This window comes from Marmota flaviventris, chromosome 18 (assembly GCF_047511675.1).
Source record: "Marmota flaviventris isolate mMarFla1 chromosome 18, mMarFla1.hap1, whole genome shotgun sequence".
NCBI classification, from domain to species: Eukaryota; Metazoa; Chordata; class Mammalia; order Rodentia; family Sciuridae; genus Marmota; species Marmota flaviventris.
Genome location: NC_092515.1, coordinates 13870290 through 13885835, shown reverse-complemented (window position 1 = coordinate 13885835; position 15546 = coordinate 13870290). Strand labels below are relative to the sequence as shown.

The 15546-nt window shown below is 56.4% G+C and overlaps 1 protein-coding gene across 2 annotated transcripts; it reads left to right on the top strand.

Moving 5' to 3' along the window:
- Window positions 1-473: 473 nt before the first annotated feature.
- On the top strand, window positions 474-15342 carry Map3k10 (mitogen-activated protein kinase kinase kinase 10). 2 transcript variants are annotated; one of them, XM_027941391.3, is made up of 10 exons: window positions 474-1522; window positions 4655-4835; window positions 7676-7824; window positions 8282-8457; window positions 9046-9292; window positions 10622-10738; window positions 12575-12749; window positions 12840-12952; window positions 13296-13979; window positions 14361-14638. In XM_027941391.3, exons 1-10 carry the CDS (start codon window positions 841-843, stop codon window positions 14378-14380), a joined length of 2544 nt encoding a protein of 847 aa, XP_027797192.2. In that variant the 5' UTR covers window positions 474-840; the 3' UTR covers window positions 14381-14638. The 2 variants fall into 2 exon arrangements, with proteins under 2 accessions (XP_027797192.2, XP_027797191.2); XM_027941390.2 differs by lacking the exon at window positions 14361-14638 and adding an exon at window positions 14742-15342 and having other exon boundaries at window positions 476-1522.
- The last annotated feature ends 204 nt before the right edge of the window (window positions 15343-15546 follow it).

Here is a 15546-nt window from a genome sequence, read left to right as displayed (position 1 = left end):
GCTAAGGGAGTTGGTTCCCGCGGACCCCACCCTGGGCCGCGGTCCCCACCAGGTGTGTCACAAGCACTGGTCCCCTCCCCACGCCCAGCCCACCGGGCCCCAGGGAGGGTCCGAAGCTGGGATCATCTCCCGCGGGGTCCCCCCTGGAGCCGAGCGCGTCAGCGGGAGCCGGGGCGGGGATGCGCCCCGCACCCTCGCGGCCCGGGACTACAACTCCCAGGCGGCACCGCGGCGGCGGCGGCACGTCACTCCGGCACCGCCGGCGGCCCCGGGAAGCGGCGCGGGCGGGGGCAGGGGCTGGGGCCGACCTGGATCCCGGTGCCAAGGATGGGGGCCGCCCGACCGCCCCGCGCGTGAGGAGGCCGAGGGGCGCGCCACCCCGGCCCGGGGCGGCCGCCCCCGGGCCCCGCCACCCCCGCCCGGCCCGGCGGTCGTGGCCCGGGATGCGGAGCCGGGGGCCGCCGGTGGAGCTGCGCGGGGTGAGAGGCGCGAGGAGGGGCGGCCGCCTGCTGCCCTCACCCTCGGCCCCCACCGGCGGGCCCCGGCAGGATTTCGGGAGCCGCGCGGCCAGGCCCTCTTAGCGCCCTGACATCCGAGGGGGACAGGTGAACCTGCCGCCCGCTCGCACCCGCTCCGCCCGGACAGCCGAATCAGAGGGGACGACCCTGCCGGTTAGAGAGGTTCCTTCTTGCTCCAGCGGAGGCCTTCCCCCAGCCATGGCCCCCCGGAGCCCCTTCGGACCCGCAGGGACTGCCCCCCATCCCGGCCGCCCGGGCCCGCCCTCTGCATCCCGCGGGCAGCCAGTGTGAAGCGGCCTCCCGCAGCCCCCGCCCCTCCCCCATGGAGGAGGAGGAGGGGGCGGCGGCCAAGGAGTGGGGCACGACCCCCGCGGGGCCCGTCTGGACCGCTGTGTTCGACTACGAGGCGGTGGGCGACGAGGAGCTGACCCTGCGGAGGGGCGACCGCGTCCAGGTGCTTTCCCAGGACTGTGCCGTGTCTGGCGATGAGGGCTGGTGGACCGGGCAGCTGCCCAGCGGCCGTGTGGGCGTCTTCCCCAGCAACTACGTGGCCCCTGCTGCACCCGCCGCGCCCGCGGGCCTCCAGCTGCCCCAGGAGATCCCCTTCCACGAGCTGCAACTGGAGGAGATCATCGGTGTGGGAGGCTTTGGCAAGGTCTATCGGGCCCTGTGGCATGGGGAGGAGGTAGCAGTCAAGGCCGCCCGGCTGGACCCTGAGCGAGACCCGGCAGTGACAGCGGAGCAGGTGCGCCAGGAGGCCCGGCTTTTTGGAGCCCTGCAGCACCCCAACATCATTGCCCTGAGGGGCGCCTGCCTGAGCCCCCCACATCTCTGCCTGGTGATGGAGTATGCCCGGGGAGGCGCACTGAGTAGGGTGCTGGCAGGTCGTCGGGTGCCCCCTCATGTGCTGGTCAACTGGGCTGTACAGGTGGCCCGGGGCATGAACTACCTACACAATGATGCCCCGGTGCCCATCATCCACCGGGACCTCAAGTCCATCAACAGTAAGTGGTATCCTCTCCCCAAAACCCACAAAACTTGAGGTCAAGCCTAGATGGCAGGAAACAGGGCAAGGGACACCAGATGGCATTGTGCCTGGGGCAGGAAGGAGCAGCAGCAGTATACCTTTAGGGCCAGGTGAGGCAGGCCTTGCCTCTATTGAGGAAAAGAAAAAGGTTCAAAAAGGCTGAAAGACTATTCTGCTTCCCAGGTTACGGTCACAGTAGATCAAATAAGTATCCATAAACATGTGGACAGGCCCTTCCTTCCCTGTGGCAACCAGGACAGATGCAGTGCTTGCCCTCTTGGTGCACACCATCCAGTCATGATGCTAGAGTCCACCTGGCAGAAACAAAAAGAACCTACCTATCTGGAGTCAGGTTTTTTCCAGCCTGACTCTACTGCCATTTGTATCTGGACCATTGCGAGAGCCGTTGTGAGGGCTGTCCTGTGCATTTTAGGTTGTTAGCAGTGTCCTTGGTTTCTGCCTACCAGAGACCATCAGCATTCCCCATACCCAGCTATAACAACCCAAAATGTCTACAGACATTGTCATACATCACCTGTGGGGCAAAATCGACACTAGGTGAGAACCACTTCCTGATCCCTGCTAGGTCTCTGATGTAAACTGGAAAAGATGAGAGAGGAAGGAAATGGATGTGGCTTATATAAAAGCTCCCAGACTGCCAGGCCTAGCACTCAGTCTCCAGTGTTAATGAGTTGGTTGAATCAATAATGGACCCATCTTAAGGCATCAGCAAATATTAGTTGAGCATTTATTACCTTAGGATCTCAAGTGACCACGACAAACTAACAAAATTCATAAACTACACATTCATTTATTCCATGGATCATTCTGGAATGCTACGTGCCAGATGCTGTCCCAGGGATACAGCAGGGGGAAAACGCCTACCTTCCTAGCTCTTCCATTCTTGTTCTGTCCCATCTACTCCATTTCATATTTTTATTCGTGTCTTCGTTTTTTAATTTGGTATTTTCAAGGCCAGATTGTATATGAAGCAAAAACGATCCACAGTTAATGAGGCCAGCGTGTTCCCTGCCCTCACATGGCTCACGCTTAGGCCCAGAAAAGTGAGGGTTCCCCGTTTTCCCTTGACATTCCTGCTTCATCCATTCCTGTTAGTTCTACACCTCCAAATTTGTTTGAATCTCTATCACTATTTTTATGTTTTTTGTCTGTAAGTCCCTAGAATCGAGGGGCTGAGTCATCCTCCCCTCCCAAGCCTGCCACTTGTACACTCAGCAGAGAGCTACCAAGTACCCATAACATGCCCAGGCCATGCCTGGGCTGGGGGACTGAGCGAGACAGACACAGCTGGTCCCTGTCTTCATGAATGCCTACACTCCACCTCCTCTGGAGCGTTGGGGCTGGAGTGGAACCATCCTGCATCGCCCTCTTGAAGGTCCTTCGAACGGCCCTAAGGTCCTATATCCGATCTTCGGCCCTGCCCCTGAGTTTTTCTGTAGTGAATGAACCTGGACAAAGGTGGGTGGAGCTTTTAAGGCTGGGGCTTCCTCCAGGGCCTGTGAGACTGCCCGCTGCTGGAGACAGAGAGCACAGGGTGGCCATGGCACTGTTCTCTCATGGGGGCTCTTCATCTGGTGTCATTTGTTCATTGATTTAATGATTCTTAAGCACCTACAATGTGCTTGGCACTGTTGTCAACTCTGGGATTTCAGATGTGAGCAAGGCAAGGTCTGTGCCCTTCCCCAGATGGTGCTTATATTCTAGTAAACAGGAACAGATGACAGGTAGACACCTGTGGGTGGGTGAAAGGACGGTAGGTACCCAAGTTTCAAAGAGTCCCAGGAGCTTTCAGGAAAATAAAGCAAATCAGGGTGGGGCAGAGGGAATTCCTTAGATCAGGTGGTCAGAGAAGGCCATGTTTGAGCAGAGACCTGAACAAAAAGGACCCAGCCTTACAGAGATCAGGGAGAATGTCCTGAGATGGGTATGAGTTGCCTCAGTGGAGAAATAGCAAGTCCAGAACAGCTGAGGCCGAGGTTGGGGAGAGAAGATCGGATGCAGGAGCCAGGACCTTAGGGCCATGCTAAGGACCTTGGATTTTTATTCCATGTAACGGAAGTCATTTGAGGGCTTTAAGCAGGGGGCGATGTGGTCAGATGTAGATTTTTAAAGAGGACTTATTTAGGGCCAGCCTGAGAGATGCAGAAATAAAATATAAGCCCAGGAGGAGTTCCCTCAGTCGTGGGGCTTCACAAACAGGAGAGCAAAGAAGGGAGGCCATTTTCTAGCCATATGCTTTTGGCAAAGTGACTTCTCTAAGCCTCAGTTTGCTAGTCAATAAAAACAGTTTGCTTGTGAGTCAGTTCTTATAAAGGACTCAGCCTAGTGCAAACAGATCCATAACTTATTGTTGTTAGGAATAACCCTAGGTGTGGGTCAGCTGGAACCATTCCACATGCTTGGGGTTGTATCAGTCAGATTTTCTCAATGCTGCTGCATAACAAACCACCCCAAAAACTTGGTGTCTTGAAACAACCACCACCTATTACTGTCCATACCTTTGCCAGCCAGCTGGAGCGCTCTTGGTCAGCTGGAGAGATTTTGCTCCAAGTATCTCCCATCTTCCTTGGACCAACAGGCTAGCTGAGGCATGCTGTCACGGTCATGGCAAAAGTGCCAGAGGGCAAGCAGACACCCAAGTCTCTAAGGCCTAGGTTTGGAACCCTGCTGTGTCCTCTTTGTTCTTATCAAAAACATATATGACCTTAAGACTGTCCCACAAAGAATAGGAAAACACAGTCTGCCTCATTGGGTAGAAAGAACTGCATAGTCACATAGCAGAGCGTGGACTCAGAAAGGGTGGCATTGGGGACCTATTGTAGGAGACCATATTCCTCTCTTCTGCTCATGGTTTTCAGTGCCACTTTCAGTCTGGTTAGAAGTCAAGGTTGGGACCAACGGGAACCAAGGCTTGGCCTTTGGCATAGTCTGCAAGGAGGGACTGTAGGGGTTGGGGGACCCCAGCCCGACAAGCAGCTGCCACAGAGTAGGGCCTCTGGAGAGAGAAGGGAGAGCCACACCGAGGGCCAGGAGTCTCAGGTCTGCAGCCCCACAGGTCGGGTGACCCACCTTTCTTCCTGCTCCCCAGTCCTTATCCTGGAGGCCATTGAGAACCACAACCTCGCAGACACGGTGCTCAAGATCACAGACTTCGGCCTCGCCCGGGAGTGGCACAAGACCACCAAAATGAGCGCCGCTGGGACCTACGCCTGGATGGCCCCGGAGGTTATCCGTCTCTCCCTCTTCTCCAAAAGCAGCGATGTCTGGAGGTGCTGAGAGGCGGGCTGGGTGGCATCAGGGAAGTCGTGGTGGGACGGGGGAGGGTGCTATAGGAGGGACAGTTTCCTGATGAAGCACAGGGCCTGGCACAGGGGCCCTCCTGCCCATTAGCACAGCACCAAACAGGCCAAGCAGTCACCTGTGCTGGCAGCAGAGGTGGCCCCTGAGGAGAGACCTTGGATTTTTTATTCCATGTAATGGAAGTCATTTGAGGGTTTTAAGCAGGGGGCGATGTGGTCAGATGTAGATTTTTAAAGAGGACTTATTTAGGGCCAGCCTGAGAGATGCAGAACACAAACTTCAAATTATAGATAGGCAGAAAGTCAGCCCTGAGAGCCCTCAGACGGCAGCCAGAGCCCGGCCCATTAGAGAGGAAATGGAGGCCACTGTTCATTCATTGGCTTTGTAGTGGCCCGGGCTGTAGGGACACAGCAGTCAACAAAAGTATGTGGCTGCCCTCAGGGATAGTAACTCTTTCAAAAATACACAAGAAACTAAAAGAATAAAAGCTGTCTTTAAGTTAAGAAAATGATAGCTAAAGGATAGTGAAGAGGAGCATTAGGGGGCGTGAGCAGCCAGGAGGGAGGCGCTTCGAGAAGACTTTTCTGAGAACTGCTGCTTTAGCTGAGTTCTCAATGACAAGGAGCCAGCCACGCAAAGTCTGGGTGCCACAAGGGAGGTGCTAAGGTGCAAATGAGCATAGTGTGTTCCAGAAAAAGGCAGGAACCTGTGTGGCCGGAACAGAGCGTGTGGAAGCCGGGTGGCGGGCAGACTGCCAGGCAGCCTATGCGGGAGGGACGCCTCGGTCTGAGTCAGTGCGGAGGAATGCCATCAGGGCGTTTATGAGTGACGTGATCCACCTTAGCACTTGAGCAGCTCCCTGGGCTGCGGGTGGAGAGTGGTCTCAGGAACAGTGAGCATCGGTGGTGGCACAGAAGCTTCTCAACCCAGGCCTTCTACTTAGTTGGAGCCAAAGCCAGGGTCCCCTCACTGACTGTCCCCTCAGGGCCCAGCCGAGGCTCCAGGTTGCCCAAACAGCACATTAATGGACTTGGGGAAGACCCAAATCAGACAAGAAGTCTTGGGCCAGCCTGGAGCAAGCAGCCCTTGGGAGCAGCCCTTGGGAGCAGCCCGGCTGGCCTAACCAGGCACCAGACAGTTCCTTCAGCCGCAGGAGGGAACCACAGGAGCGAGGCCGAAGTTCTGGTTCTTATGGGAAGCTCCAGGCTCCTGGGTGGCTCCTCAGTGTGGCGCAGGTTACTTCTTCCTCGTGTGGTCCTATCCCATACTTTTCAGGACACTAGATATCCACAGCTCCCAGCCACCAAACATCAGTAACGCTCTCCATCTACTGTGACACTCAAAACGTCCTCACAGGTTCCCACGTACATGGGACAGCGGGGATGACACCACCTCCAGGTGGAAACCAGAGCTATTTTTCCCCACCTTGGGCGGCCTCCATTCCCAAGTTCACTTCACAGTCCAGAATGGCTGCTGGAGCCCCAGCTTTTATTGTCCACATTCCAACCAGTGGGAAGAAGAAATGAGGGAAGGGCGCCCCTTTTCTTTAAGGCCACTTGCTGGAAGCTAACTGCCCTCCACATACCTCATTCCACTGTGCAGCACAGTAGCCCTCTGGACATGCTCAGCTACTAAGAGGGACAGAACATGTCTTCAGGCAGCAACGCCCAGTTCAAATTCACCAGTGCTGTCCGCTGCAGCGAGGTCTGTCCTGTTCTGGTGCCTAGAACAGTGCCGAGCACACAGTTTCACTTAATACAAATGTTGAATGAACCTCAGCAACTTATTGTGTAGCCACCAAAGGCACTGTTGTGTCTCAAAATTTAAAAAGGATCTGGGGATGTAGCTCAGTGGTAAAGTGCCCCTTGGCTCCGTCCCCAATATACAAAAGAAAGAAAGAAATGCGTCAGTGGGTACCGGGATCCACTCCAAGTTAGAAACTGCACAGAGAAGTGATCAGGATGGAGGAGAATGAACAGTTCACTGGGGAAGACAAACACACAGCCAGTGATGCCCACTCCGATATTGTGTAGCACCAAAGGCTCTGTTGTGGGCATCAGGCAGACCTGAGTCCATGTGAGGCTCCGTCACTTATAGCCGTGTGACCTTGGGCAAGCAGCTTAACCTCTCTGAGACTGTGCCTGCTCATCAGATAAAGTAGGGGTCATACCGATGCCTTCTGCCTTACAGGGCTGTTGTGAGGATTACCGAGAGTGCCTAGCACAGTGCCTGGCCTGGAGCAGGTGCTCTATAAGTGTAAAATAGTGTTTCCTTGTTTTTAGAGGTAAGTGCTGTGGGCTCTAGGGGAACATAGAGAGGGACCTCCACCTCGCACTGAAGGCTGTGGGATCAAGAAAGGCTTCCTGGCAGAGGGGGCAGCCCAGTTAGCACTTGAAGGACAGTGACATAGAAGGAAGAGCGTTCTTGACAAAGGGGATGGCGTGTGCGAGGCCAGAGGTGGGAAGAGCAGGTCGTACTCAGGGGTTCCTTGGGGCTGCAAGAGGAAGCTGGGGTTGGAATGGGGTCCAAGAGTGTTTAGAGGTGAGGCTGCAGGGGTCACCAGAGGAAGATGAGTTTGCCCAGCAGGATGGGAGACCCAGAGGTGTCCAGGCAGGCAAGGGACGAGAGGCAGAGCCAAGGGGAGACATCAGAGGACAACTGTCAGAGAAAGGTCCCCGCAGGGTCAGAGCGGGTTCTTGTGGCCCCATCTGCTGGGCTGGATGTTGGGGTGAGGGAGGCCCCCATGGGGTAGGGCTGGGTAGGTGAGGATTGGGTAGGCTGCAGCATAACCCCTCCTCTCCCCCCACAGCTTCGGGGTGCTGCTCTGGGAGCTGCTGACGGGTGAGGTCCCCTACCGAGAAATCGACGCCTTGGCCGTGGCATATGGCGTGGCTATGAACAAGCTGACGCTGCCCATCCCCTCCACCTGCCCTGAGCCCTTTGCCCGCCTACTGGAGGGTGAGCCAGGGCCCCATGGAGAGGGTAGGCTAAGCTTTGGGTGGCAGGGGCCCTTGAGCCCAGTTCTCTCCCCTTCATACCTGCCCAACACCTGTGGGCCAGGAGTGAGGGAGAAGGTGCTGGAACACAGGGGCTATGGCTGTGGACACTCCCAGCAGCCCGCTCCTTGCTTCCCCAGACCTTCTGCAGGCCAGAGCCCTTGAGGGCATCCTGTCAGGATCCACTGGCCCTGGGGTTCCTGCCCAATCCCATCCTTGATTCCACCAAGGGCCCCCCATAGGGAGCAGGCCCGGGGCTCCTCTCCCAGTGTCTGAGATGTACCGGAAGCTTAGCTTGGAGTCCTTCCCTTTGGCTCCATGGGAGCTGTTTGTCCACAGTCCCCAGAAGCCCTGCCTTCCTCTGAGCAGCCCGATTCCCCCAGCGTGACTGCTGACAAGCCATCCCCCTCCCACCCCAGAATGCTGGGACCCAGACCCACACGGGCGGCCAGATTTTGGCAGCATCTTGAAGCGGCTGGAAGTCATAGAGCAGTCAGCCCTGTTCCAGATGCCGCTGGAGTCCTTCCACTCCCTGCAGGAGGACTGGAAGCTGGAGATTCAGCACATGTTTGATGACCTTCGCACAAAGGAGAAGGTGAAGGAGAGGGCAAGGTGGCGGGTGGCGCAGGATCCATGAGTTCTGTTGCCTTTGGTGCCTCAGCCCCGCCCCCTGAACCCCAGCCTTTGGGTCCATGCAGGGTCTTTTGCGTATTAAGAAAAGACAGCCTCTGCTGGTGGATTAGTAAGAAAAAGCCCCCTGTGCTGAGTACCTACAGGTGATATGCATGGTGTCTGGAACTGGCTTTAAATATACAGCAAAACTGCAGAGAGGGCGACTGAGATTGGCAAAGTACAGATGATTGTTGAGGTTGGATGATGGGTAGATGGGGGGCACTATTCTCTGCTTTTGTGGATGTTTGAAATTTTACAAATTGAAGAGTTTAAAAAGGAAGGGGCGGGCGGGTGCGGGAGGCAGCCCTTTCTTGAGCTAACACACGCCCTGCCCTGGCGCCCAGCTTGGCTCGCAAAGTGTGAGTTGGAGTGTGAACCCAGTGTGCCTCACAGCCGGGTGCCCTTGTGCCGAGGTGCACCTCGAAGACCCAGCGGCTCAGCGGCGGGGACGCCGCCAGGGGCAGAGTGGCTCAGCCCCTCCCCAGCCTCTGCGTCTCCCCGTCTCCCGCAGGAGCTCCGCAGCCGCGAGGAGGAGCTGCTACGTGCTGCGCAGGAGCAGCGCTTCCAGGAGGAGCAGCTTCGGAGGCGGGAGCAGGAGCTGGCGGAGCGTGAGATGGACATCGTGGAACGGGAGCTGCACCTGCTCATGTGCCAGCTGAGCCAGGAGAAGCCCCGGGTCCGCAAACGCAAGGGCAATTTCAAGCGCAGCCGCCTGCTCAAGCTGCGGGAAGGCAGCAGCCACATCAGCCTGCCCTCCGGTACACCCCGATCCTTGAGCATCCTCCGAGGGGCCTTGGGACTGTCTCTGACTCAGGGTTAACTCTTCCCTTGATTGATTGATTGATTGATTGATTGATTGCTGTGATTTGGATGGAACCCAGGGCCTCCAGCAAGCCAGGCCAGCACTCTACCGCTGAGCTACATCCCCAGCTCTCTTCTGTTTTTCAACTTTTCCCCAAAGTCTGGCTCCCAGATAATGTGTCCACCCATCAGAAAGCACATAATGCATCATGTCTGGTTGGTTCTCTCTGTGATATTACAAGCCATAGAGCCAACCCTGTAGCAGGAGCAGCCTATGGAAATGTGGCCAAGTGTGTTATCTTAAACTTTCTAGCAGCCACATTAGAAAAGTAAAAAGAAACAGGTGATGATCAATAGCTTTAATACATCCATGTAACCAGTACCCCAAAATTGAGATAGTTTACTTTCTCTTTTTTACACTAAATCTTTGAAATCCATTGTGTTTTTAATATGTATATCACATCTCAAGCTGGTTGGTAAATTTTCATTAAAAATTTGAATCTGGGGGCTGGTTGCAGTGGCTCACACCTGTAATCCAAGCAGCTGTGTAGACTAAGGCAGGAGGAGTGCAAGGTCAAGGCTAGCCTGGGCAACTTGATGAGACCCTATCTCAAAATAAAAATATAAAAGGGTTCAGGATGTAGCTCAGTAGTAGAGCACCCCTTGGTTAAATCCCTACAACCACACACACAAAAGTATTTTTCATCTGGGGGCTGGAGATGTCACTCAGTGGTAAAGCCCTTGCCTAGTATGTGGCAAGACCCTGGGGTCCAGTCCCAGCACCACCCCCAAAAAAATTGTCTGCATTTAGATTTCATAAAATTAAGAATTGGAAAAAACTAGATTCACATACTTAGGTTGTTCTAAGCATGCTTTTATCCCCAATGACCAAATTAAGTGTTTGTTTTAAATTTAAACTTAATTATAGTTAGGTAAATAAAGGTTAAACTCCAGTTCTTTAGTTGCACCAACCATGTTTCAAGTGCCCCTTTGATGGAGCCGATGGCTACCATCTTGGACCCTTGGACCTAGATCCTTAGCCCAACATGTGAAGTTCTAAGCCTCACCCCCACATTGCTAATCAAGGAAGAGAGGGCGTATTTGCATTTCCAAGAGGCTTCCAGCTGCTGGTGGTAGTGCTGGTCTGGTCTGCATGTTAGAACCACTGCAGTAAGGAATGACAGATGTGGTGTTCCCATGCTGTCATTCCTACTGTACTTCTACAAGGAAACTTCCCTTCTGTTACCAGAGAACCATTTGCTTAGGAAAGTCTCTTCATTTTGCAGGCTTCGAGCATAAGATCACAGTCCAGGCCTCTCCCACCCTGGACAAGCGGAAAGGATCCGATGGGGCCAGTCCCCCTGCCAGCCCCAGTATCATCCCAAGACTGAGGGCCATTCGCCGTGAGTATCTGCAAGGCCCCATCAATCAGCCAGTCAGTCAACAACACCTCTGAGCATAGACCTGGCACCAGGCCAAAGGAATAACAGGCAAGATCCCTTCCCTCATTCTCATCAGGGGAAACAGACAACCAATCAATAAGCTGAATAATTTCCAGTAGAAATTAGGAAAGAAAATATAAGAGAAGACTCCGGGGCTGGGAGTGTAGCTCAGTGTTAAAGCCCATGCTTAGGATGCACGATTTCCATCCCCAGTACCAAAAAGACAAAAGAGGAGATGTATTAGGGTGCTACAGAGATATGGAATCAATAGGATGTCTTTAGATATATAGATAGAAAATTAGGGATTGGCTCCCAGGATTATGGAGGCTAGGAAGTTCCCTAATCTTCTGTTTGCAAGATGGCTTCCAGGAAAGCTAGTGTTGGGCTTCCAGTCCACGTCCAAAGGCCTGCCAATCAAAAGCACCACGTACAAGGGCAGGAGATGGATGTCCCGGCTCAAGCAGAGAGAGCGCCTTCTTCTGCCTTTTTGTTCAGCCCAGCCCCCCAAGGGATTGGGTGAGGCCCACCTACTTTGGTGAAGGCATCTTTACTCTGTTTACCCACTCAAATGCTAGCGACTTTTCCCAGAAACCCTATCACAGGCACACCCAGAAATCACATCTGCAGCTCTCCTGGCATCTCTTAGCCTGGCCTCGTCAAGTTGACACATAAAATTAGCCATCAGAGAAGGAAAGTCTGTCCGAGGAGGTGAGGTTTGAATAGGCCCTTCATGGAAGAAATGAGACATGTACCAATCTGAGGAAACAGAGAGAACTTCAAACATGAAAATCTGGAACAAGCCTGGAGTGTTACCAGACCAGAGGCCAACATGGCTGAAGCCTGACAGGGTGGTGCACACCTGTAATCCCAGCCACTCAGAAGGCTGAGGCGGGAGAGTCAAAGTTCAAGGCCAGCCTAGGGAGGCCCTCGGCAATTTAGCCAAACCCTGTCTCAAAAAATAAAAGGGTTGGGGGTGTAGATCAGTTCAGGCTCTAGTACTGGAGGGTGGGGGAGAAGGCCAATTTGGCCCGGATAGAGGGAATGGGAGGGACAGCATTAGTTCAGTGGTCAAGGGGCTCCCAGGGACCAGATCATACAAGGCCTTGAGATCCAAGGTAAGGAATTTGACTTTTTTCCCCAGTGCTAAGGATCGAACCTAGAGTCACGCATGCTAAGCACACGCTCTACCTCTAAGCTCTGCTGCCAACCCCAACATCAGGAAGGCCACAGGGGGCTGTGAGCAAGGTTTGATGTGATCAGATTGACCTCTTTCCACTGGCTACTGTGAGGAATAAAGGCAAAGAGGCCATTGAGATGACAGGGACTAGACCTGGGTGGGGGACTCAGAAGGAACTGATGTTCACAGTCCAGGTCACACTCAGAGTAGTTGATGAATGCAAAGCTGACTCCTGAGTCTGTCCCACCTATAGTTCTCCCCAGCCTTGCCCCAGCCTGCAGTCTCTCTGCATGCTTCTCTTTGGACACCAGATTCATAATAGTCCCGGAAGGTCACGGTAGCAGGGGACACAGAGACAACCATAGTAGTCGCAGATACTAGTGTTGGTACATTCAGAGTGGGATGGACAGGGAAGTGAACAGCCCAGGGTCCAGCGATCTAACCCCTTGAAGATGGTGGATAGCAGCTGGGTCCCCACAGCAGGGGGGAGGCCTGCAAAGATTACAGTGTGGCACTGGGGTGGGAAAGAGCCCTCAGGCTCCAGGGGGGAATGGTTTGGAGGTTAGAGGTTGGGACTGAGTTTCCAAGACCCAGTAACCAAGTGGCTTTTCTTGACCTAGTGACTCCTGTGGACTGTGGTGGTGGCAGCAGCAGTGGCAGCAGCAGTGGTGGCAGTGGGACATGGGGCCGCAGTGGGCCCCCAAAGAAGGAAGAACTAGTTGGGGGCAAGAAGAAAGGCCGGACTTGGGGACCCAGCTCCACCCTGCAGAAGGAGAGAGCTGGAGGAGAGGAGAGGTACGGGCCTTGCGGGGCTCAGGGCCCCTGTGCCCAACCTGGGCCAGGCAGCCATGGCTGACCGCCCCCATCTCCCCATGCCCGCTGCAGGCTGAAGACTCTGGGGGAAGGGAGCAAACAGTGGTCATCAAGTGCCCCCAACCTGGGAAAATCCCCCAAACACACACCCATCGCCCCTGGTTTTGCCAGCCTCAACGAGATGGGTAAGAGGGTGTGGGTGCTTGAAGAAGAAGTGTGGTGGGGGGAGTCCCTGCCAAAGAGGAGGAGGACACAGGGCAATGGGGGAGGGCAGGGCTCTAGAGCCTGGGGTAGGAGGCATTCTTAGAAAGGGGGATGGCTGGTCCCTGGGGGTTGGAGGTCTTTCCCCCCGGCAAGGACCCCACTACCCTGAGCCTTTTGGGGGAGAAAGATTCAAAGACGTTGCCTGGGCATCTGGGGCCTTGCTGTTGGAGGGGTCATTGTGGGCCCCTGAGGTCCCTGAGGGCAGCAGAGCCAGGGCCACCCTCACCCCCACCCTAGCTGATTGACGTCCCTCTCTGGTCGCAGAGGAATTCGCCGAGGGGGATGGAGGCAGCAGCGTGCCCCCTTCCCCCTACACCACCCCATCCTACCTCACGGTGCCACTGCCCGCCGAGCCCTCCCCAGGGGCGAGGGCGCCGTGGGAATCACCTCCAGCCGTGCCCCTGGCCCGGCCCGGGCACGGCACGCGGCGGCGCTGCGACCTCGCGCTGTTGGGCTGCGCCACGCTGCTGGGCGCGGTGGGCCTAGGTGCCGATGTGGCCGAGGCGCGCGCGGCCGATGGCGAGGAGCAGCGGCGCTGGCTAGATGGCCTCTTCTTCCCCCGCGCCGGTCGCTTCCCGCGGGGCCTGAGCCCAACCGGGCGACCCCCGGGACGCCGCGAGGACTCAGCCCCTGGCCTGGCGCCCTCGGCCACCCTTGTGTCCCTGTCGTCCGTGTCCGACTGCAACTCCACGCGTTCTCTGCTGCGCTCCGATAGCGACGAGGCTGCACCAGTCGTGCCCTCCCCACCGCCCTCCCCGCCTGTGCCCTCGCCCAGCAGCAACCCTCTGGTGGACCTGGAGCTGGAGAGTTTCAAGAAGGACCCCCGCCAGTCGCTCACACCCACCCACGTAACGGCCGCGCGCGCCGTGAGCCGTGGACACCGGCGGACGCCTTCCGACGGGGCGCTGGGGCAGCGGGGACCGCTGGAGCCCACCGGCCACGGCCCGGGTGAGTGAGGCACCGCGCAGCCATGGCGCTGAAAACCACCCTTCTGTCCCCACCATGTCCAGAGTCCGTGCCCAGCCGCTCTCTAAGGCTGCAGCATTACTTAGCGCAGGGGGAAGCCTCTGTGTCCCCATGCACCACACCGCATTGCTGGCAGCATTGTGAGTCACACCGGGGTGACTGAGCCTTAGGATGAATTAGGGGTGGCAAACTGCAGCCAGGTGGTTCTAACTGCAGCAGTGCTCACGGAGCTGACGCTGAAGAGCTACTCCATCGCTATCAGCGTCAACGGTGAAGGCAGTGGGCGGGAGTTGAGTGCCTATCAGGCTGGGGCTGCTGGTTGGGTTTGGCTAGTTACGGTTGCTTTATTCAATCCTTCCCTAGGTGGTGAGGTGCTGTTTTGATCCCGATTCAGAGACAATGTCATGCCTACTGTCTCTCCCTTATGTCTGTCTACCTGCACCCCGCACCCCGCCCAGTGTAAGAGGGACAGGGCTTTGGCTAGAGGGCAACTAAGAAACCTGTTTCAAAGGGCTAAAGCACATGCCCAGAGTTGAGTGAGCCATGGGAGAGGTGGCGGCCTAGGGCAAGAGCCCGGTGCTTCCCGGCTTCAGACGGCAGTGGCCCTGCCCTGCTGGACAGTGGGCTCACCATCTGAGCGTTTTTCAAGGGAAGCCCAAAATTCCACTCTTGCTGTAACTGTTGCTGACTTTGGAAGTTCCCCTTCACCCACCCCACTCACCTCATCTGATCCTCTCTCCCCAGGCCCTCGAGACCCCCTGGACTTCCCCCGCCTGCCTGACCCCCAGGCCCTGTTCCCCACCCGCCGCCGGCCCCCCGAGTTCCCTGGCCGTCCCACCACCCTGACCTTTGCCCCAAGACCCCGGCCGGCTGCCAGCCGTCCCCGTCTGGACCCCTGGAAACTGGTCTCCTTTGGTCGGACACTCACCATCTCGCCTCCAAGCAGACCAGACACTCCAGAGAGCCCTGGGCCCCCCAGCATGCAGCCTACACTGCTGGACATGGACATGGAGGGCCAGAGCCAGGACAGCACTGTGCCCTTGTGTGAGGCCCACGGCTCCCACTGAGGCCTGCCCACCACCGCCCGCCTGGGCAGCCATGAATGTAGCGTCCCAGGCCCCGCCCCAGCCTGCCGTCTCCCAAGGCGGGGGAGGCCCTGGGCAGGATACTCACTATTTATTGGGGAAGGAGGGAGGGGGGACACTTAATTTATTCTTTGTACCCCAGGGGGTGGAGCCCTGTGCCCACCCTGCAGTCGGGAGGAGGGTGGGCAGGGATACTCAGGGACAGGGCATCATGGGGGATTTGGCACAAATGCAGCATTAAAGGTAACCCCTGCCCCCTACCTTGCCTGGCTGAATGTCTTTTCCCCAGCCCAGGCCCCCTGTGCTGGCTCCTCCCTAGTGGGACACTCCCACACCCATACTTCCTCCCTGGGCTTCTCTGGGTTTCTGTGGTCAAGGGATGAGACCCAGGCCCATGTCCCCTCCCTGTCCCCACAAGAACAACACACAAAGAGGTCATCAGTGACAAGTGCTTTACCAGCAAA